Source organism: Carica papaya, chromosome 6 (genome assembly GCF_054855325.1).
Source record: "Carica papaya isolate Zhongbai chromosome 6, ASM5485532v1, whole genome shotgun sequence".
Lineage (NCBI taxonomy): Eukaryota > Viridiplantae > Streptophyta > Magnoliopsida > Brassicales > Caricaceae > Carica > Carica papaya.
Genome location: NC_142314.1, coordinates 14,060,821 through 14,083,092, shown reverse-complemented (window position 1 = coordinate 14,083,092; position 22,272 = coordinate 14,060,821). Strand labels below are relative to the sequence as shown.

Here is a 22,272-nt window from a genome sequence, read left to right as displayed (position 1 = left end):
TTCATTTATATATACACGTACTCTTCAAGAGAGTTGATTGTGATTATTTTTATAATTTTTTACATTTTGTAAGAGAAGCTAAGATGATCATGAGGTGTTTTTTGATTATAAAATTACATATGTTTGTGATTAATATATGATTGAAATAGCAGTCGAGCACTATTTAAAACTGAAAAAGTCTTATATTGATTATTTGAGTAAAAAAACTTAAAAATAAAATTGATTGTCCAACTTATTCAAATTGAATGTATATTTATATAATTTATTTATCTCATGATTAATAATAAAATCTAACCATTCCTCAAACTGAAAAATGTATATAAAGATAAATATAAACATAATACAATGTAATAAGATAAATATAATTTATTGAAGAAAATTGACTTTTTGTAATAAAAAATATGAAAGTAGTTAAATTTTAAACAAAAGAGGGTAAATTATATTAGGGGAAAAGTGGAAAGTGAGAGACTATAATTTTTTTGTTTGTATGTATGTATGCACTACTTACATATTCGTACAAAATGTAAAAATTATTGTTTGCTCCTATAAAATATGTATTTGATTGGAAAGAAAGTACAAATATTTTTATTAATCTCCTTAAAAAGAATTTTTTTCACAAGTAGAAAAAATAAACTAGTTAATATTTATAAATCACCGCTACTTTTCAAGAAGACAATAATTTTATACAACACATTATATAAAAAATAATTTAAAATTTAATTTCACAAAACAAAATTATATATATAACGAACTTATTACAATTCTAATTTTTCCATTTGATTTGTAAAAAGATATTATATTATAAACCTTAATTAAATCCAAACAATACTTTTAATTTAAGAAACCCAAAAAAGAATTTTTATTTAAAATAAAATAAAAAAAAATAAAAAGAAAAAAGAAAAGAAAAGTGAAGAATAAAAATTAGAAAGGTAAGGGGGTAGTCAAAATCAATATCATTCATTTCAATTTTGAGTTGGAAGAGGAGGGAGGGGTGGGGGGAAAGAAAGATTAATCGTCTTCCTCCCGGCCCCCATAAGAAGACCGTCCGTTGTTTTCAAATTTATATTTAATTTATGATATAATTATTATTATTATTTTAATGATATGATAAACGAGATATTCCTTGTAATGTTTAAGTAATTGTATTTGTATACTTATAATAATATGATTGAGATTTAGTTTTTAATTATTTTAAAATAATTATTTTATGGTTATTTATACCGTTATAATTTAAGCAAATATCAAATTTAATTTTGTAAAATTTATATTTATGAGTTTGTTTTATATTATATAAGTATTGATTTATTTTATTTGGGTTAAATTACAATTTCAAACATATTAATTTAAATTTCATTGTATCCAGGATAAACCTTGACATATATATATATATATATAAAACTCGCAATTTACGACACAAATTAAATTTGAAAATTAAAAAAAAAAAAAGAAGAAGAAGAAAACCCACCAAAATTTTAAAATAAAAAGAGAATAATTGTATTAAAAAAAAAAAAAAATCACATGTACTTTGGTTTTTTCTTTTTAATTTTTTTTTTTAAAAAATAAACTCTTCATTCTGTAAGTAATCAATTTATTTAAAAAATTCGTGAGGGATGAATGCGAAAAGTTATGATTTTTAAGGTAGAAAGAATAGAATTGGAGGCGGCAGAAGCAACTGGAGGAAGCCCCTTCTTGTCCCTCGCCGTCTCTTCCTGAAAATCCATTTTCTTTTTACTTGTCTATTTATCCATAACAGTACTTTACTATCAAATCTTTTAGCAGCAAAATCTACTGGGTATTTTCTTGCTGGTGGAAAGAGAGAGAGAGAGACTGAGGAATGTGATATTGCAAGCAAGTAACCAAACCAAACCAAACCCATTGCTTCCTTCTTCAAAAAATCTAACCTTTATGTTTTATTTTCTTTGATTTGATGCTTATACTCTACTCTGCAACAACAACTACTGTTATATTCGCTAGGTATTTCAGTCAACCAGTTTAAAACACAAAAAATTTGAATTTTTTGAGCGTGAAGCGGTAAATTTTGGAGTCTGTGTGGAGAAGGGGGAGGGAGGGAGGAAGGAAGTGGGAAAGACGGGCTTTTTTTTTTTTTTTTTTTGAGACAAGGAGAAGAGAAGAAAGTTCTGATCGGTGCGTAACTCTTCTCTGTTTGTCTCTCTCTGTCGTTCGATTTTAGATATGTAATTTTTTTAATTTTTTTTTTCTGATCTGTTGGTTGGAGGTTATTTTTGCAGCCATTTCCGGTTTTAGATTACGATTTTTTGCAATGCGAATTCAGTGAAGTCGTGGAGGGCGGGATCTGGGCCGCCATCGTCACCAGAGCCTCGGTTTTGATTTGAATGTCTACTGCTGTTTTTACTTTTGTTAGGGTTTTGCCTGCTTTTCCGTTTCCGCCATGACTACCAAACGTGCCTATAAGCTGCGTATCCTTTGCTCCTGTTCTTCTTCTTCTTAGTTCGCTGGAATGTTTATTTTAGGGTTTTATTTCATCTAACGAATGCTTGTGCAGTGCTTAATATGCTGCATTTTCTTCCTTAGATCTCTTCTTCAATTTGCATTTTATTTGAATTGAAAGGTTTCTAAGTTGTGTTGACTGAAGAACAATGGCTGAGCAGAGTGAGTTAGCCTTGACTAGTGTCACTAATTTGGAAACAAAAGAGGAATTTGTGGCGCATTCTTCCAGTGTTAACTGTCTCAAGATCGGGAGGAAGTCATCCAGGGTTCTTGTGACTGGTGGTGAAGATCACAAGGTTAATCTATGGGCTATTGGTAAGCCCAACGCCATACTGGTTAGTTCTCTATCTGCTTTTTCTTCTTCACCATTAAATTTTCCTCTTTTATTCACAACGGATTATTGGCCTTGACAGACATTAAAATATGTCGGTACATTCTTTACGGTCTAGGCTATTTTTGTATTACTTAAAATTCATTAAAAGGCTTCTGGTTTAGGTGGAGACAATAAGAACATGGAAGTCCATAATTGAAGTTTAGTAATACTTGATGAGGCATGTCGAAATTTACTTGCTTCAAGGGGCCCATTTTCGTATAATCTTCTTATATGCTAGCCATTGCCTGAATATGTCAGTCAGTGTTGTTTAAATTAAATCATGGTATTTCGCATTGACGTAGTTGATACGAACATGGAACCATCATCAAAGTTTGCTTATTTGTCTTTTTGGATAAGGGCATTGTTGAGGTTTAATTGCATCTCTAGGAAGCAATATTTGCATAATCCTCTTATATGGTACTATTCCTGAATAACCAAGAAAGGCAGTGCATATTTATTATATATGTGTTTTTGTAAAAGTTTCTTTCTCAAAGGTAGGGGGTTACCTATTTTATCTAAGACTTGCATTTTAATACTCAGAGCTTGTCTGGACACACAAGTGGAATCGATTCGGTCAGCTTTGACTCTTCAGAAGGGTTAGTAGCTGCAGGAGCTGCAAGTGGAACGATCAAACTTTGGGATTTGGAAGAGGCAAAGAGTATATATATCTAATCTATAAAATATGCATTTGAAACTAAGCTTTATTGTTGATAATATCGAGTGACTTCTTTTTTCTTTGTAGTTGTTCGCACTCTAACTGGTCACAGATCCAATTGCATATCTGTGGACTTCCACCCATTCGGTGAATTCTTTGCATCGGGTTCTCTTGACACCAATCTTAAGATATGGGATATAAGAAAAAAAGGTTGTATCCACACTTACAAGGGTCACACTCGAGGTGTGAATGCTATCAGATTTACCCCCGATGGTCGTTGGGTTGTATCTGGTGGTGAGGACAATCTTGTGAAGGTTAGATTTTGGATCTTCTTTTGATAAGAGGCCCAAAGGGTTTTTTACTCTGGCTAACTTGGGTAGCAAGGAGCTTTGCTTTACCCTACTTTTGATTTACAGGTTGATATGAATTAACTTCTTTAGATTTTATCTTTTGCTTATTCTTTTTCACTGTAGTATGTCAGCGCTTGGTCGGTCATTTAACTTCATTTTGGCAGATGTCTAATTGTCCTATCATGAGATAACCGATTAATTATGTAAACATGAGATCAAGCTCTGGCTGTTACATGCCCCGGCTCTTTTACATATGATTCCAGTTTGTTGAGTAACTGAGCCAGCCACCTAAGATTGTGCTGGCTCTATGCTCTACAGACTTTACCAGAGTTGTTAGACATGACCATGAGCTGGTGACAACAGTTGGATCTAATCACTTGCAATCTGTCTTGTGACTTCAAATTTCATGACAGTCAATTTGGTTTACAGGTATGGGATTTGACTGCTGGAAAGCTGTTGCATGATTTCAAGAGTCATGAAGGCCAGATTCAGTGCATAGATTTTCATCCTCATGAATTCCTGCTTGCAACAGGTCAGTTGTGCTATGTTAATTCAGAATTCCTGTCTCATGTTGCAAGATGATGTTACGTTCTGTTCTATATACATTTGTAGACTCTTCACTTGATTCGAGTTTCGTCAGCTATTAATGAATGGTTACCATTCTAGCAGTTATTATCATCATAGGTTTTCTCTTGTCCATCCACATTTTCTTTATCAACTGATTTAGGTTTTTTCAGACATGAAAGCAGACATACTATTTGGGAGCAAGCTTATTTGAAAATCAGATTAAAATGAACCAACGATGTACTCAATTAAAGCTTGTGAAATATTGCATTTCTTGTTTTCATACTTGCTTTAGGGAGTTACTATGCTCAAATGTATCTGCAAGGCTTTTATGTCTGATTGCATTACCTAGTCAATTTATTTGATCATCCTCAATGTTGAACTTAGGAAATGCCTGGCCAATTACTATTGAAGCTGGGGTCATGACTGCTGTAAAATAAGAAAACAAAAGCTGGGGTCTTAACTGCTACCAAAACCAGTAGGAAGCCTATAGGGTAAATTGAACATATCATGTTTGTGATGCGTAATGGATAACTCAAGATTGTCTAAAGTATGTGAGCAATCATAATTCTAATATATAAAATTACTGTACTATTTTTGGAGTCTCTTGTTGTGGCTTTAGTATCCTTAGAATTTTATTTTATCATTATTTAGTTTTTCGATTTGTATAAGTGGTATTTCCTATTTTATTAGGAGTACTATTCCTAGTTTTATTAGTACTAGTTTACTATCTTATTATGAGTAGTACTTTGAACTTTATTAGTTTTAGTATTTCTTAGTTGATTCTATTTAGTGAAGATTACTTAGGAAACATTATGAATATCTTTGTAGTTTTACTTCTTGAATAACTACGTTGAAAGTTTCTCAAATTTTTGATTGTATGATATAATCATCTTTAAATGTGATGCTTAAGACTTTCTAAGAAATTTTAGGTTTAATGTCAAGGTTTTTATCTCCAGATCCCTAACTAGGCAAATTAGCTATAATTTGTCTTACATCTATTTACATAAGGTCAGTAGGCCCACTTGGCCAATATATTGCAAGAATGAAGTACAAATATGTCCATTCAGAGCACTTAGCAAGTATATTGTTGTTAATCAACAAAATACACTATTGATGTACAAGTCTATGCGACCCCCGGCTAATGTGACAAGGGAACAGTAGGGGAAACATCCACATTAAGACTCTCTATTATAAACCCTTTAAGATGCTTTTCAGCACCTTTAAGGGAAGAAAACAAGAGTAATTTTACTTAGCAAGTGTAGTGCTTGCTTCTTGTTGGTCCGAGCATGAATACACAAAATGAATAGGAAGACATGACATGGCTAGTTACCATAATCAATATCGTCATATAATCAAGCAACTAAATTACAAGTCAAACCTATGTATGAGAGGTGAACTAAACACTATCCTAACATTCATACTTGTAGCTCGTTTCTACCTTAGCCTGATTACAAAAAGGGAGCTTAGTTGAACCCTAACATAACACACACATGAAAACCCACCTAAATCCACTCTATCCATTCATATACCCGTAGGGTTGCTCATTACAACTGTAACCTAATACGTAAAGGGGAGCACAACTCATTACAATCACTTATATCTAGCGGAGCCTAGATCGATCCTAACATAACACATATAGACAAGCCCAACTCAATCCTATCACGCATGCATAGCAGATCCCGACACGATCCTGACATAAGATACATATAGGAGTCCCTTTGAATGCAATCCCATAATCATAGGGGTGCCCATCTCAACTGTGACATATCATACACAGGGAAAACCCTACTCAACTAAATCTCATATTTGTAGGGGAGCCTAGTGCAATCCTAATAGAGCATACAGTAGGGACCCTAAAAATATGAGTTCTACATAAGTAGATTACAGCTTACAGTCGGTACATTATGTAAAACTCTAACTTTGAGCTTCCCTATGAAAATTTAGAAAATTTTATGCTTATTCATTCTCTTCAATATCTAAAATAATGAAAAGTTGCAATTGTTTAGAAGGATAAAATCCTGGCAGTAAGGATGAAATCAGCATATTGACAAATTTGTGCAAGCTCATCCTTGAGGTAAGCAGTGCCAGACCAATTATTGGCTTAGGTTAGGTTCCTCCTTGCATTGAACTTTCACAGACTAGGTTTTTTGGGTAGAGAAATGTCTTGAGCCATTCTAAAATCTTTACTCTTAAGAAGACATGGAAGTTTCTCTTGTTCCCAACTTTGTCGGGCTCCTTCTCTTTATCCCTTTCATTGATTGCAACAGTCTTGGAAGTTTATATTTACTCATCTCTTCTGTAGTGACAGATTCTAAAGCTAAGTCGTTTATGCCGAAGATAAGATGATGAGTATTTTTAGTTTGTCTTGTTGACCATGTAGATTATGAAGCCAAGATCGATTTAGAATAACATATATAGACACTCTAGGAACTTACATCACATAAATTTGTCCTTGCCATAAGAAATAGAAATAAGGCTTGTTGAGTTACCAAAATACTCGTATTATTTGTCCAAATTAGTCTATATGGTTTGTACGTGCTTAAAAGATTGAGTTGTAACAGATTCTAAAGCTAGGTCCTTTATGCCAAAGATAAGATAATGAGTATTGTTAGTCTTGTCTAGTTGACCATGTTGATTATGAAGCCAAGGTTGATTTAGAATAACATATATAGACACTCTAGGAACTTACATCACATAAAATTGAATCACCATAAGAAATAGAAATAATGCTTGTTGAGTTACCAAAATATTCTATTATTTGTACAAATTAGTCTATATGGTTTGTACGTGGTTAAAAGATTGAGTTGTAACTGTGGTGATTAAAACAAGCAAAAACTTAGGAGTAACAAACATCCTACCTTTATATCAACAGTGGGCTGGAGTTTTAAAATTTAGAGGATGCTTTCATCTTCCTTCACTTTAGTTGTTTGATTATACTTAGTTATAGTTAAGAAAGACTTGTCAATTCTATCATCTTTTAAAGATGACTTGTTCCCTTCCTTAATATTCCACATATTTCAGATTCTTATATAACTCCAGAGTGCAACTTTAGTGACAAGGACTCCAAAAATGAGAAGAGTAGGCAAATAATTCTGCGGAACTGTTGTGAATAGTTGAAACAAGTTTAGAAGAGGTTGAACTGGTATGGGATGGCCTGTTGGCCGACCTTGTTAAAAAAAGTTAAACAAGGCTTGATTTTGCAATCCTCGCGGTTCACTTGTGTGTGAGGGTCACTCTTTGGTTTTTGGTCATTGACTATGTCAAGGTTCTAAAGTAGGCTAAGCCTTGAGATGGTGGTCGCAGATCCTGACAGGTGTATGAAAACAATGTTTCTTTTTCTACTATGCAAAGGATTGCAAGGCCATCTTACATAAAATTTAGCCCCCTTTTCCTATTTTATTTTTGTTCCTTTAATTTTTTTCCTTCTTGTTTGAGGATATTTTATCCTCTTCTACTTGAGTTTGCTTTCCTTTTTATTATGCCCTTCTTTTATGCAAAAGAAGAAAATAAAGAGCAGTATCATTATGCTAGAAAATATGAAGGCCAATGTCCATTTCAACTCCACTTTAGAAGGAAGATTAGTACATTCAAGAAAGAAAAGAGCAAAATAAGGTCAAGCAAATTCTTTTTTGCATAACTTGTTTTTGGATATAGGAAGGAAACTTGCTTTCAAGCAAGCACCATTTGGGTTTCATTGAAAAGTTCACCTTCAAGACTAAAGTCAATGAGCCCGACAAATTTCTTTTGGTGTAGGCAAAGGCGTTCCTTCGTTTAACCACCTGCCTTTGGTAGACAAGAATTTTTGCAAAGTAGGAAGCCTATTCATTTGAAATCAAACTCAAATTAATTTAAGCAATTGAGAGGGAGTATTATCTCCTTTTGCAATTTGCCTGCATGACTTCCTGAAATTAAATTCTTGTTAAAGTTGTATATCCTGGCATGTTGTATACTTTGTCAGTTTTTACCACTATAAACTACAGTAAACTTATTTTCCTTTCACCTCAGGTTCAGCTGATAGGACTGTAAAATATTGGGACCTTGAAACATTTGAGCTCATTGGTACAGCCGGTCCTGAGGTATCTGTCTTGTTGCAGCACTAATTGGCTCTTTACAAAAATTCAAGTTGATAGAATAGTCTTTTGTGTTTCTCTCTTTTTGAGCAAATGGCGATATGATTTGTTTATTTCTGCAACAGACCACCGGAGTCCGTTGTTTGACCTTTAATCCTGATGGGAGAACACTTCTTTGTGGATTGCACGAGAGTCTAAAGGTAGCCTCTTCATTAGTTTTTAATCATATGACAAATTGTTTTTTTTTTGAAATATAAGAGAAATATTATTATGCACATAGGTACCAAGGGGGTACCCCCCCATATACATAACAATCATATGGCAAATTGTATATAAGGTAAGCTTCCATTTCTACCTATTGCTTAACTCTTTATGGTACATCTCAGGTTTTCTCATGGGAGCCAATAAGATGCCATGACGCAGTTGATGTGGGATGGTCTAGATTGTCAGATCTTAATGTTCATGAAGGAAAGCTGCTTGGTTGCTCATTTAATCAAAATTGTGTAGGAGTATGGGTTGTAGATATCTCGGTATTGCTCAGTTCCTATTGAATCCTGGTTTTGTTTATTTTTGCTTTTATTTCTTCTCAGATCTGGTTTTAACCTTTTTCCCTCTCTTGCTCAGCGCATAGAGCCATATGCAGTTGGTAGTATTACCCAGTTCAATGGTCATACTGAATCCAAGTCTGGATCAAGTGGAAACCCACCAGTCTTGAATGAAAACAATTCAAAGACTAGTTTGGGAAGGTTATCTACTTCGCAAAATTCAGATCCTATAATGAAGGAAACAAAGTCTCTTGGAAGGTTGTCAGTCTCCCAAAATTCAGATCCCATTAAAGAATCAAAAACTTTATCATGTATGTTTACACTTTATTGAATTTTCTGTATTTCTCCTCCTTTGTCTTGTCTTCCGTTTTTTCTTTCCTTGTTTAAATTTTGCCCGCTGTCTATCTTCTTAATTCCTGAGTTTTACATACTGGTTGAAGCCACAGGAAGTGTACCAGGTACTCCTCAAAAGGTCAATTTAAGCACCGGTCCAAAGACAAATTTGGCTGGTTCGGCATCACTTCCTAGTGTGGCAGCCTTAAAGAAGAATCCTTCAAAATCTGCCTCAGCAGCCAATGTTCCAATCCTCAGCAAGTCCGATTTCATTCCCGTAATTGTACCTAGAACTAACTCAAGGTTTGAGCCGGCAGCTGAATCCAGAAAAGAGTTTGGGATTGCTGGGAGAACCATGCCATTTTCTTTACAGTCAAAGATTTCTGATTTACGAAAGGTTCAAAATAGCAGAGATGAGATAGATCGGCAAAGCAATTCTGTTCTGCCCGAGACAACAGGTACTCAGGCAACTGAATTGAGCAGCATTGTAGAAAGAAATAATTTTCCTGCTGTTAAAGGTTCAATTCAAGGAATGTCTGCTGCTGAAAGGAACATGAAGGATGATAAGTGTATTGGTCCTGGCAATAGTCAGGCAAATTCAATGTCAGAATTACCCACGAGCAACCAAGATGAAAGTTGTATGTACTCAAATTTTTAGTATATGCTATGCTTTCTTTTGTATGTCCCATTTTCCTTCTTATTCTTCTACGATCAGTCAGTTGTGAAAATATTTTTTGATGAAAAAGGGTACTCTTAAAGAGAAGAGGAAGACATAAATTTAGAGAGTAAGAAATTCTCTGAAGTCATCTAAAAGAAGAAATCGAAAAAAAAAACAAGCAAACAATAAAGAGTTAACACAAAGCTGCATCTCAATTCCTTAGTAATTGTTAGACAATAGCAATTATGTAGTCCATTGAAGAATTATAGGATATCCCCCATATGGTCTTTTCCTATCTAGTTAATGTTCTGTATAACTAGGTTCTATTATAGTCAATATCCTATTTACATTGGTTCTTTTATGTACTATTTCTTCAAAATAATAACAAGGATATTCCAATTTATTCTTTTGGTACGTTAATTAAAATAAATTATTCTTCTGATAGGATATTAGAGCAGTAGGTACTAGAGATTAGTAAATCTTATTGGTCTATTCCTCAACACTCTTCTTAGTCATTCCTAGTCGTCTACAATGAAGAAGAGAAAGCTAAAAACACATTGTCCAGTTTCTCTTTACTGTTTTCTTCATTGAAAAACAAAACTACAACTTTTCTTCTCTGTTTTGTGATCAGATCATTTTGTTTCACTTGAATTGTTTCCTTTAAGTTTTAAAAAAATCACAAATTTTAGTTTCATCATCTCTCACAGTCAGCCTTTCTGCTTTCTTTTACCATTCGACTCTTGTAAGAAGCAAACAATTCCTTCCAAAAGCCTAGAAGAGAGAAATTTTGTCTGCAGCTGTCGGAGCTTGCTTCCGGTGTGTCCACCACAGGTCATGAGTTGGCGGTGTCTCGCATTTCTCTGCCGCAGATTCAGTTCCCCTCCAATATGCACACCACCAGTCACCAGTGCATGAAGCTCACATGCACTTGCTCTCATCTTTGGCGTGTTCTTAGTTGGTTAGAGGCGGTCTTTCTTGTTTAGTGGCACATCTATGATAATAACGCTTCATTTGAGAAGATTCTCAAATACTTTATTGAAGCTATGGAGGTGAAGTCCAATAATTGGAGATTACTAATAAAACAATGCTTACATTGCTATAGATTTGGTTCTACCATGTATTAATGTTTGTGGCTAGTTATAAAAAATAACAAAAAAGTTTTTAAGTTGCCGGACCCTTACAACTTGTTTATTTAGGGAAGTGAAGGTTGAGGGTGAATTGTCCCAAAAAGTTTATTGTTGTTGAACCCTATGCTTGCTTGAGGAAAGTGAAGATTAGTTATCCCAAAAAAGAATTGTTGCAGTCCTAGATCTTTTCTTTTGGAGAATGAAGGGGAACGTTCAACAAGAGTTGTGAACCACTGAAGCTGTTGGTCAATGGTGGGGAAAGCTAACAAAATGCTATAATTTGTTATTGTGATTGGTGGCAAGTTGTTGCCGAGGTTATAATTTGTTATGGAGAAGGACTATTTTAGTTGGTTTGTGGATAATTTGGTTGCGAACAAAATGCTAAAATTTAGGCATTGATTCTAACCGCCTAACATGGTTTCGGAAGGGATGATCTCCACTTTTCTTTGGGGAAAAAACTTACAGTTGTGTCAGGGCTGGGGGGGAGGTGGGGTCCTTTATCCCTTTAATAAAATTCTTGTTTTATCAAAGAAGATATCAGTAAAGTGGGTTGAAGGTGATGTGATTTTGATTCGATATGAAAATAAATAATACCTTGACATATACAAGTTAAAAGACTTTCCCTTTGCTTAGTACATGGAATATGATGGTATGACTTTTTTCCCCCTGAATAAAGTCAGATAGAGGGGTTTGGTTGTGACTTGTTGGGCATATCCTGCCCAAGATTGTTTCTTTTCTCAATTAAAACTTTAATGTAAGTCTGAATATAATGACTTTGTTTTGGATGATCTGAGATAAAAGTAGACAATGTTCGGGTTATATTGATGCAAAAAAAAGGTATGTCTCCAGTTTATTCCTCCATTGAGTAGTACTAATTACAAGTCCGCAAAGGGGTCCTCGTGGCATGGGCTTTTGGAGGTGGATTGATGCAAGATGGAAGCATTTTAGTCGTTGTTTCCATCTCAATGTGCCCTCTGGTTAGCAAGTTATTTTTTGAGCAATGAGGGGCACGATGCTTTTTTTGTATGCATTTGGCTCTTTGATTTGTTCTCATTGCTAAGGAGGAAAGAATCTTTGGTTACTTGTTGCATCTTAGTTGTTGATATCCTGTTCGCATGGGATGCAATGCTGGCTCACAACCTAAATGATTGGGAGGAGCACGAATTTTGTTTGCTTCCTTCAATGCCTTACATCTTCATACGCACGCCTCTGTGAGGAGGATGAGTGGATCTAGAATTAGACCATTTGGCTCAAGTCTTTTTCCTCCACTTATCTCATTCTGCTAATGTTTGAAGTGTGTAGTGGAAGCAAATATAAAAAATGTGTCCCTCATAATTTCTTTTTTTGCGGGGGAAGTGCACGAGGGATAACTCCCAATATTGACAATTTAAGAAATGGGAAATTCTGGGTGCTATCCTTTGGGTAGGCTGGCTGAAGTCCTGATCATCTCTTGCTGCAATATGTTTTCTCTCACTGGTTTTGATGTTTTGCTTTATGTTCCGTTAAGCTGCACTTTGTGGCATCTGGATTTATTGTGGATGAACTTTGTTCCTGGTAAGATATTTGAGTTGAATAAGAATAAAAAGGAAACTCTTGATCTCATTTTCCCTTGGATTATTTGGAAGTAGAGAAATAGAAGACTTTGATAATGTTTGTTGTCCTTTTCATACAGTTACATATCTGTGGTTCCAAACCCTTTGATTGTTCAGGATTGTTCTCTAACTTCTATTAAGACTTGGGGGACCTCATAGATACTTGATCAACTTGTAATACTTCATGTTTTTGTACATGGTCGTACACCCATGTTTCCTTGTCTATATATATATATATATTTGTAAAAGAAAATAGTTAGATGTCTTTTTTTCGCTTCATATTTTAGTACGGTTGCATATCGCTGGCCTTTGAGTTAGTGTGAATTTCCTTTTTTCTTGCAGTTTTCTGGCCTTTGAATTGGTGTAAATTTCTTTTTTTCTCTGCTTTCATTATTAGTATAGCTTTTTATATTTATGCTGCTTAGGTAGTGAACTGAACCTCTGAAATCTTCATTTCAGATCCTATGCAAAGATATAAAGCAAATAGAGATGCTGGTCCAACTGAAGGTCAGAAAGGAGGTATAACTTATATTTGTTTACCTTGTAATCTCATACAGGTTCCAGAAAGACTAAATGTTTTTACTGCTAAAAACATATAGGAAGGATGCGTTCGGTTGCCATAAATTGGGAGAGAAGAGGAAGATCTTCTAACTATGAGGGACAGAGATCTCCTAACTATGAGGGAACTGTTTCCAACATTACCTTGGGCAATGTTTCTGCTGTAAATGTACCACCCGTTGCGGTATGAACTTGTGTCTCTTCTGCATCTAGCCTTCTGGTGACATAGGAGTAATGTTTCTTTGAGCAGCAGTAGACTTTTATTGCCCCTTCGATTCTCTTTCAGTTTCTATTCTATTTGTTCTTTTGGTGCAATAACCTTGATTTGTAGAACAAGTATTTTTATGATTGAATCAATTTCATTTTACTCCGATCTTGAATTTTTTGGATGTGGATTCTAAATTAGACTTAACTGGACAGGAACTATAAATCTCTCTGCAAGGAATGGAAGTTAGGATTGGGGAATTTCTTTAAATTGAAATTATGATTTAATTCTACATAGCAAGAGTACTTCAGTAATTAAATAAGAAAGAATATAATAACAATTGGATAATAATTGAATAAAACAGGTCATTATTGTAGATTTTTGTATGAATTGAAATTCCCAAAATGGAAACAAAAGAAATATTTCTTTTGTTTATGTTTTTATATGCAATTCAGCTTCATTGTGATTGTTATCATTCCTTCTTTTGTTTTTTGAAATCATTATTATCTTAGATGATCTATATTTTTCTTCTTGTGGAAATGATTTGGCTAGTGATGGTAGCGCCTGTTGCACTTTATACTTTGATTGTCCCCCACTCTAGTTATGATCTTTAACATTAGAATAGAATGTATAAGCAGCTATATTTTCTTCTTTGTTGGAAATAATTCTCTCACAACAAGAGGGGAACCTGTTTCTGAATTTTTATTGAGGCTGAGGTGAGCTAGATATGCTTAAAGTCCTGCTATTTACATCAACCTCCCATGGATTTACATTGTTTGATGTGCTTTCAAGTTAAAGTTAACACAAGCAGCTATGGAAGGGCTTGCTTGAATGTTCTGATTCACAGCATCTCTCTTTCTCTGAGACACACGCAAAATTAGATGCTAATGTGCAAAAATTATGTTAAAATTGTACATTTGAAAACTGTGGTTACTAATGAGATATCTTCCAGTTTTATGCCCATGTATTTTTGCACCTCATGGTAATTTGAACATCTTCTTTCTCAATTTTCTAAAGTTTAAACAGAGAGGATATCCTCCTACTGAAGAAGAAAGAGTTTCTACTAGCGATGAGGATGCTGTTAGAGATGTGATGGAACAGCATGATCAATTCATCAGCTCTATGATGTCTCGATTAGCAAAGTTACAGGTAATATTTAGAAAAAAAAGGTAATTTGATGTCATTGTAGTTTGATAATTGTTTTCATATATGTATAGGTATAATATATACTCTCTCTTTTTATTCTTCTTACAACTTTGATGATATGGTTATAATTAGTGGGTGTTGATTATTTTGAAGTATGAAAACCGTAATTGTATTTGTGTATTGCCATCTTTTGGATGGGGGAGTGTTGATAAAGATGCAGTAGTTTGTGTCAATAATTGTTGTACACTAGCATTGGTGTGGGGTCTAGAAAATAAGTGTCGCCTAATGAGTGATCCTGAAGACATCTGAGCCCTTCAGTAATATTTTTTACCGTCATTTAATAAGTTCCTTAAAGAATTTCTGCAAAAAGTGCCTGGTAACTTTAACACCATGATTAACCAAATACAATAGTTTTTGCTTTTTCAACATCATTTTCTGTCGTAATTCCTAGGAATATTGTACAACTTCCACCTCCAGTACTTTTACTGACAGTTATGCTCAGTATTATTACCAGTTGTAGCACGAAGACTAGTTTGGCCAAACAAACAGTTTATCTTCTGACAGTGAACTATTTTTTTTTTTTAAATAAAAGATGAAAATATTATTATTCACAAAGGTACTAAGAAAGTACTACCCAATTACATAGGAGCTACATATCAATTAGATGGTCGATGACATACCCCAAATCTTCTCAATGTAATATGTCATGATCTAGTAAAATGGAACCAAAAGTATTTAACCATCTATTCTTGATGTTTACAAAATCCGTTTCAATACCTTCAAATACTTTAACATTCCTTTCTTTCCACACAACCAAAAAATAAATGTTTTTTCTTTTTACAAAAACCTGCCCAAACCCACAATTCTTTATTAACATTACTCGCCGTTACCCAACTCACCCACCCCCCATTATCCCGAAAACCGACATCCATAAGCCGTGTGTAACCGGGCAAAAAAATAAAATGTGGTCACATGTTTCCTCATCAGCCTTACATAAGTAACATCGGTTAACAAGAATGTTGCTCCGCCTCTTTAACATATCAATAGTCAAAATACTTCCTCTTGAGACTTCTCAAGCAAAGAAAGCCATCCTAAAGGGGGCTGTAATTTTTCAGATTTGTCTAAATGAGCCTGTCACATTATTACCATTGTCCCCTTTAACTATAAAAGTGTAGTAGGATTTCACTTTAAACCCATTCTATTCATCCAACTTCCAAATCTTCCTATCCTTCCTATTGTTCAAATTAAATTCCAGCCAGCACATTGAGTAAATTGCAGTATTCATTAACTTCCCAGTCCTTCAAGTTCCTTCTCACCTGAACACTCCATCTCCTACCCCCACCAATGTTCCCATACACTTTATCCATAGTAATATCCCTCTCACTAGCAATATTGTGGATGTTAGGGAATCTGTCTTTCAGTTTAAAAGTCCCCGCCCAATCATCCTACCAGAAACTCACCCTTTCTTCATTCCCGACCTTCCATCCCATACATTCCCAAAATCTACTGCCTTCCCCACTGATTCGCTTCCATAAACTCATTCCATGCGGTTTGTATTTCCCTCTTCTCCCCCATCTCGCTCCCAATCCCCTCATCTTGGCTCCACCACCTTCCTCCAAAGTTTGTTATCCTCATTGCAATACCTCCGTAGTCATTTCCCATGAAGTGCCTCATTCAAATCTGCAATAGATCTTAGACCCAGTCTGCCCTTATCCATAACTTTCACTTCCTTCCACCTTTCCAAATTATTTTTTACAACCATTATCATCATCCCAAAGAAATCTACATTGGATTCTTTCAAGTTTTGAAGCAATGCGTTTGGAATAGTTAATATAGAAAGATAGTAAATTGAGAGGTTAGCTAATGTACTCTTGATTAAAGTAAGCCTTCCCACCTTTAGACAAAAAGCTTCTCTTCCACCCCGCAAGCCTCCTTTCATCCATGTCCACAATCGGATCCCAAGTTCTAACATCTGTAAATTTCGTCCCAAGACGAATCCCAAGATTTTTGATGGGCAGCAAAGTGATTTTACAACCCAACACCCTAGCCAACTCCACCTCATCCCTCCTATCCCCAATCCTAACCATTTCCGTTGTTCTCATATTGATTCTCAGCCCAGACGCAATTTGAAAACATATTAAAATACATCTCAAATGAAGTAAAGAGGATACATCCGGTTCACAAAAAATGAGTGCATCGTTGGCAAAAAATAAATGTGAGATCTTCACCCTAGACTCGTCAAAACCCATCGATATGCCTCTTACCAAATCAAGCTCATCAGCCCTCTCCAACATCTTATTAAACACTTCCATAACAGTTAAGAATAGAAGGGGTGACAATGGGTCCCCATGGCAAAGGCCTCTCGACGTCCTAAAGAAAGACGAAGGGCCGCTGTTCACCATCACAGCAAAAGAGGTCGTAGAGATACAATTCTTTATCCATTTCCTTCATTTACAACCAAAACCCATCCTCTCAGGAATATAATCAACAAAATCCTAGCAAACGTGATCATAAGTCTTCTCCATATCAATTTTACAAATGACACATTCTTTTTTCCTGCCCAATCATGTCATCAACTACCTCACTTGCCACCATAATAGCATTCAGAATTTGCCTGCCTTCTACAAATGCATTTTGGTTCTCCCCAATAATGTCCCCCAAAACTTTGGACATTCTACTAGTCAGGACTTCTGAGATCAATTTATACATATCATCCACCAGGCAAATCGGTCTGAAATCTTTTATGTTACCGACTCCAATGATTTTTGAGATAATAACCAAGAAAGTTGTGTTAATAGATTGAACAAAAGCCCCTTCTGTGAAAGTCATGCAAAACAGCCATGATCTTATCCTTAATGACGGCCCAAAACTCTTGAAAAAACTTCATATAGAATCTATCCAGTCCCGGGGCTTTGTCGCCGTTGCATTGCCTCAAACAGTCCAGAATTTCCTCCTCTGAAAACGGCACTTCCAGGCTCCTCCTGTTGCGAGCCGATATTTGCCTAAAGGAAAGATTATCCAGTCTTGGTCTCCTCTCCTCTCTTCGGTATAAAGCTTGGTGAAATAATCCTTAGCTTTCTCCCTCAAGGCAGCATTACCCCTAACAGTAAGCTCTCCAAATTCCAGCTCCTTAACATAGTTTTTCTTCCTCCTAAAATTTGCAACATAGTTTTTCTTCCTCCTAAAATTTGCCAAACTATGAAAACATTTTGTATTTCTATCACCCTCCTTAATCCACCTCTTTCTAGCCTTTTGCCTCCATGAAATTGCCTCCATATTCATCTTGGCAGCAATTTCCAGTTTTAATTCCCCTCTCCTCCCCCTTCCCCTAACAGCCCATCCATCTCCAAATGGTCCACCTCCCCCGGCTCCTCTAAGTTGGCTTTGAGGATTCTGTCAGATATGCCCTCTTCCTCCGTAGCCCATTTTTTAATCTTTGACTTCAACCTCTTCAATTTGGAAGCGAACACAAAACTGGTCGTACCTCTTTCATTCTTATGTCTCCACACATCCTCCAACTTCCTGAAGCCCTCCAACTTCAGCCATTTGTTAACCTGAACCGCCCCGGACCCCAATTGATACCATCCGGGATAATGCAAATAGGAAAATGGTCAGAAATAGGTCTTTGTAAGACCTTTTGGCTTAACCCTGCAAGCTGCGAAAGCAAACCATTAAAAATAAAAAATCAGTCGATTCTCGACCAGCTGGGCTTGTCCGAACTATTGGACCACGTCCCCTTTGTCCCCATCAGTGGTATATCCACCAACTCTAGCTTATCCACCCACTCTCCAAACTCCTCAATTTCTCTTTGATTAGCATTCTCCCCGGACCTCTCACCCGTATTAAGAATCATGTTAAAATCTCCACCAACCACCCAACGGTCACCCCACTTAACTTTACAGTTCATGAGCTCATCCCATAAACAATCTCTATTGTTATACCGAACTTTGAAGAGAAACTATGTTCATCATGGCATTGGTGTTTGCTGAATCTAAATAAACGTTTTTACATCATAGTATGTTGAAGTGAGAAGTGGCCAATCTTGAAATTATGTTCGTATGAGAGTCATGGAATATTACAAGGTAGCTAAAACTTTTTTATTTTCTCTTGCAGGTAGTTTATAGATGCTGGGAAAGAAATGACGTTAAAGGGGCCATTACTGCAATGGAGAAAATGGCTGATAATGCTGTGAGTTCTAGTCTCTACTATTTCTGGATTTGTGAAGTTCAACCATGTAGAGCCTTTCTCAGTTGCCTTCTACACGATGTAAATTGTAGGTAGTTGCAGATGTAATGTGTATTGTGAAGGAGAAAATTGATGTTGTCACATTAGATATTTGCACTTGTCTTCTTCCCCTTCTGACAACCCTTCTTGCGAGTAACATGGACAGGTAAGAATGTTTGATTTCTCATCCTCAATGTGCTATTTCCACAGATCTTCTCAGAACTTTGATTTGTATTTTTTAAATTAATGGTGAGATATCATTCTTTGTTGTAGTCATCTCCACCACCTTAACAAATCACAACCTGTTTATGTTTATGTTTTGTTTCCTATGCATTATTTTTATGCAAGTACCAGCAAGGAATAAATAGAAAACAAAAACCTTTTTTTGTTTTCTATTTATTCCTCGTTGGTAGTTGCAATTGTTTGCAATATCATTTAGTGCGGGTAAAGATAATTAATTTGGAGTAGAAGTTGCCTTACTTTATTGAACTGATTCTAGTGATGTGCATATTTTCTTTTTAGGCATATATTGGTGCATCTGATAGCTCCTGTGGATTCCTCATTTTCTTTTCAAAATTTATTACAGATACATGATAATATTTGGTTATTCCAAAATGTAACTTCAGGTTCTAGTATTTTAACAGGCTTTTCATGTGCAGCCATTTGAATATCTCTCTGGATGTGTTGCTTAAGCTAGTAAGAATATTTGGTTCTCTAATTTATTCAACAAAATCAGCATCAACATCCGTTGGGGTAGACATTGAGGCAGAGCAAAGGTAGGTTTCTTTTTCCGTCTTATAGCAAAGGTAGTTATTGTTATTGATTACATCTTAACTGCAATTTGCTTTGTTTAACTAAGCAAGATGTTGCGGCTTCTTTTGATTTAATAGATTGGAACGGTGCAATCTCTGCTTTGTAGAGCTTGAAAAATTAAAAAATTGTCTGCCTGCTCTGACCAGGTGACTTATTTCTTCGGTTATTTTTTGCTTTTTGGTTCGTATAACTAGATATTGTCATATATTTACGAGATATCTTCTTTTTTCTTTTATAGAAGAGGAGGGTCAGTTTCAAAATCTGCACATGAACTGAATCTAGCACTACAGGAAGTCTCATGACTAACCCACCAATTATATTCTGGGTTGACATGGATGGGAGTATGTTGCTATATAAAGTCGCATATCAGTACGTAAGGACTAGACTAAAGCTATCAATAATCAGTATGATGGCTTGACTTGCCTTGGCCTTCTATGTACATTCATACTAAGTGGAGGCATTAACTAGCTGACTCTACTAAGTTAACTGCAATGTAAAGAAAGGCTCATTGGCATCACACTTTAGCTGCTACTGGTTGCTGCACACAGTTCTGGCATTTGTAATTGCTGAAGAGAACTTGGCAACTCCACCTTCTGCTAACTCTCCATATACTTCTCCAAGTGGTAGCATTTGGCATGTACTGATTTAACTCTTGTTTCCTTTTCGGGTGTTACATATACGAATTTGCCACAATGATGGAACTGAGGCCTGTAATATGTATTTTTTCTTTTTTTGTTTTTCTTTCTTGGGTGGGAGAAGGGATGGGAGGGATTTGAAATAGTGCAAGTTGAGCTGCTTTTTCCTTACGTATATTCTATTCGATATGATATATATATATATATATATATATAGATATTACGGTACCAGAGAGGTACTGTTGACTCCTTACATGGCAGAGTTTTCGACCCTCTTGCTGAAGGCACAAGTGTTCTGACAATTCAATATTTTTTTCTTGAGGTTCAAGGAAGATTTGTTAATTGTGTATTTTATAAGTATAGGACCGTTGCTGAAGGCACAAGTGCAATGACATTCCAATGTTCTTACGAGTTTTAAGGAAGATTTCTTAATTCTGTGTATTGTATAACCAAGGGTAGTATATGTGTCTATTGTTTTAAGTACATAATCAGTTTAACTAACAATTGAAGTATGAGTATGAGTTGCCAAAAATATCACAAGGCCTGGTTTTCCTTCAGGTTCTATCTCTTATTCTCTCGGGAAAAAGCTCTAATTAATTTATAATATGAAGGCATCATCTGTCTTCCTGGGTCTTTCTAGTTGCAGGTGAAGAAGATGGACAAGCTATACAATTTTGAGGAACTCTCGTGATAACGGACTCGTTTTGTTTATTTTCATGGGTTCTCGATTGGGTTGAGCTTTGAGTAAAAGTGGGTAAATGACCTGAGTTTAGTTTAATTAAAAAGCAAAGGAAACCCATTTTAGGTTGAAGAATGGTTTAATTGGATGTTTCCATCCCTCTCTTTGCTTTTCTTTTCTCTCTATCATATATATATATATATATAACTTACTTTCCTCTTTTTTCTTTCTTTTTTTAGTTAATCTGAAGAAATTCAGAATATTACAACTCTTCTTTATTCAACTTTATCTATTTTATTCTTTTTTTCCCCCATAGTTAAAGCAAATTATTGTTCATTCTAATCATAATAGAGATTCAATTTGTTGTACATGGGAAAATTTGTCACTGAGTATTCATATAGACACATACAAGGACAAACATTACGATAGTATATTAAATTTAGTAGCATGAATGTGACAAAAACATAAATAGTTGACGACCTCTATGAACTAAATTTGTACTCGAGAAGAATAAGAATATGATAGGTTTTCGATACTATAAACTTAAAAAAAAAATTAATAAATATAAGATGATTACGTACTTAATAAGATATCAGATTTCATATAATATAATAAATAGATTCTTTCATATGACTTTATCAATTATGAAAAAAAAATTAAAAATAATCGTATTTATCATTAAAAATCATGCTTTCAATTATCTTAATAATTTTTTTTTTTTAAAAAAAGAATTAGTACGATTTAGTTCTTTTTAGAGAGAAGTGGAGTCCATGCGTTACATATTTGTTTTTAATGATAGAAGGTATTTGTCACTAACATGCTCTTAAGTTCATATACATAGATAAAATACTCATTTATATTGCATCATAATATGTAAAGTTTATTTATTAACATGAGATGTATTTGAATTATGTTAAACAAAGTTTACCTTTTAAGAAAAGAGATCGGCATTTATTCATTTTCTAAATGGTGAAAATCTCTAAAATTTAAAAACGCAGTAACATATAATAAAATATAAATTATTCAAAGAAAACTATCCTAATTAAGAAATAATTTAGTGGTTTGGAAACAAAAGAAATACAAAACAAATTACGGTACAATCATATAAATACATTTTATTTTCTCGTCTATAGTCAAAGCAAGTCATTGTTCATTTTGCTAACCGTAGAGATTCAATATGCTACATGGAGAAAGAAAATATCACGAACAGTAGCTAGCTAACCTTGTTGCATGTGTATAACAACAACTGTTGATGAAAATATGTTTGCTTACA

General features: G+C 34.8%; 1 protein-coding gene across 5 annotated transcripts; it reads left to right on the top strand.

The window, feature by feature from the left end:
* Positions 1–1,607: 1,607 nt before the first annotated feature.
* On the top strand, positions 1,608–20,877 carry LOC110824927 (katanin p80 WD40 repeat-containing subunit B1 homolog KTN80.3-like). 5 transcript variants are annotated; one of them, XM_088221914.1, is made up of 19 exons: positions 1,608–2,145; positions 2,250–2,438; positions 2,674–2,804; positions 3,383–3,500; positions 3,585–3,811; positions 4,277–4,379; positions 8,420–8,490; positions 8,610–8,684; positions 8,871–9,014; positions 9,109–9,340; positions 9,470–10,000; positions 13,199–13,246; positions 13,339–13,481; positions 14,520–14,651; positions 18,762–18,836; positions 18,926–19,038; positions 19,517–19,648; positions 19,763–19,831; positions 19,924–20,877. In XM_088221914.1, exons 2-19 carry the CDS (start codon positions 2,411–2,413, stop codon positions 19,985–19,987), a joined length of 2,436 nt encoding a protein of 811 aa, XP_088078040.1. In that variant the 5' UTR covers positions 1,608–2,145; positions 2,250–2,410; the 3' UTR covers positions 19,988–20,877. The 5 variants fall into 5 exon arrangements, with proteins under 5 accessions (XP_088078040.1, XP_088078042.1, XP_088078039.1 ...); XM_088221916.1 differs by having other exon boundaries at positions 13,199–13,258; positions 19,532–19,648; positions 19,927–20,877; XM_088221913.1 differs by having other exon boundaries at positions 13,199–13,258.
* The last annotated feature ends 1,395 nt before the right edge of the window (positions 20,878–22,272 follow it).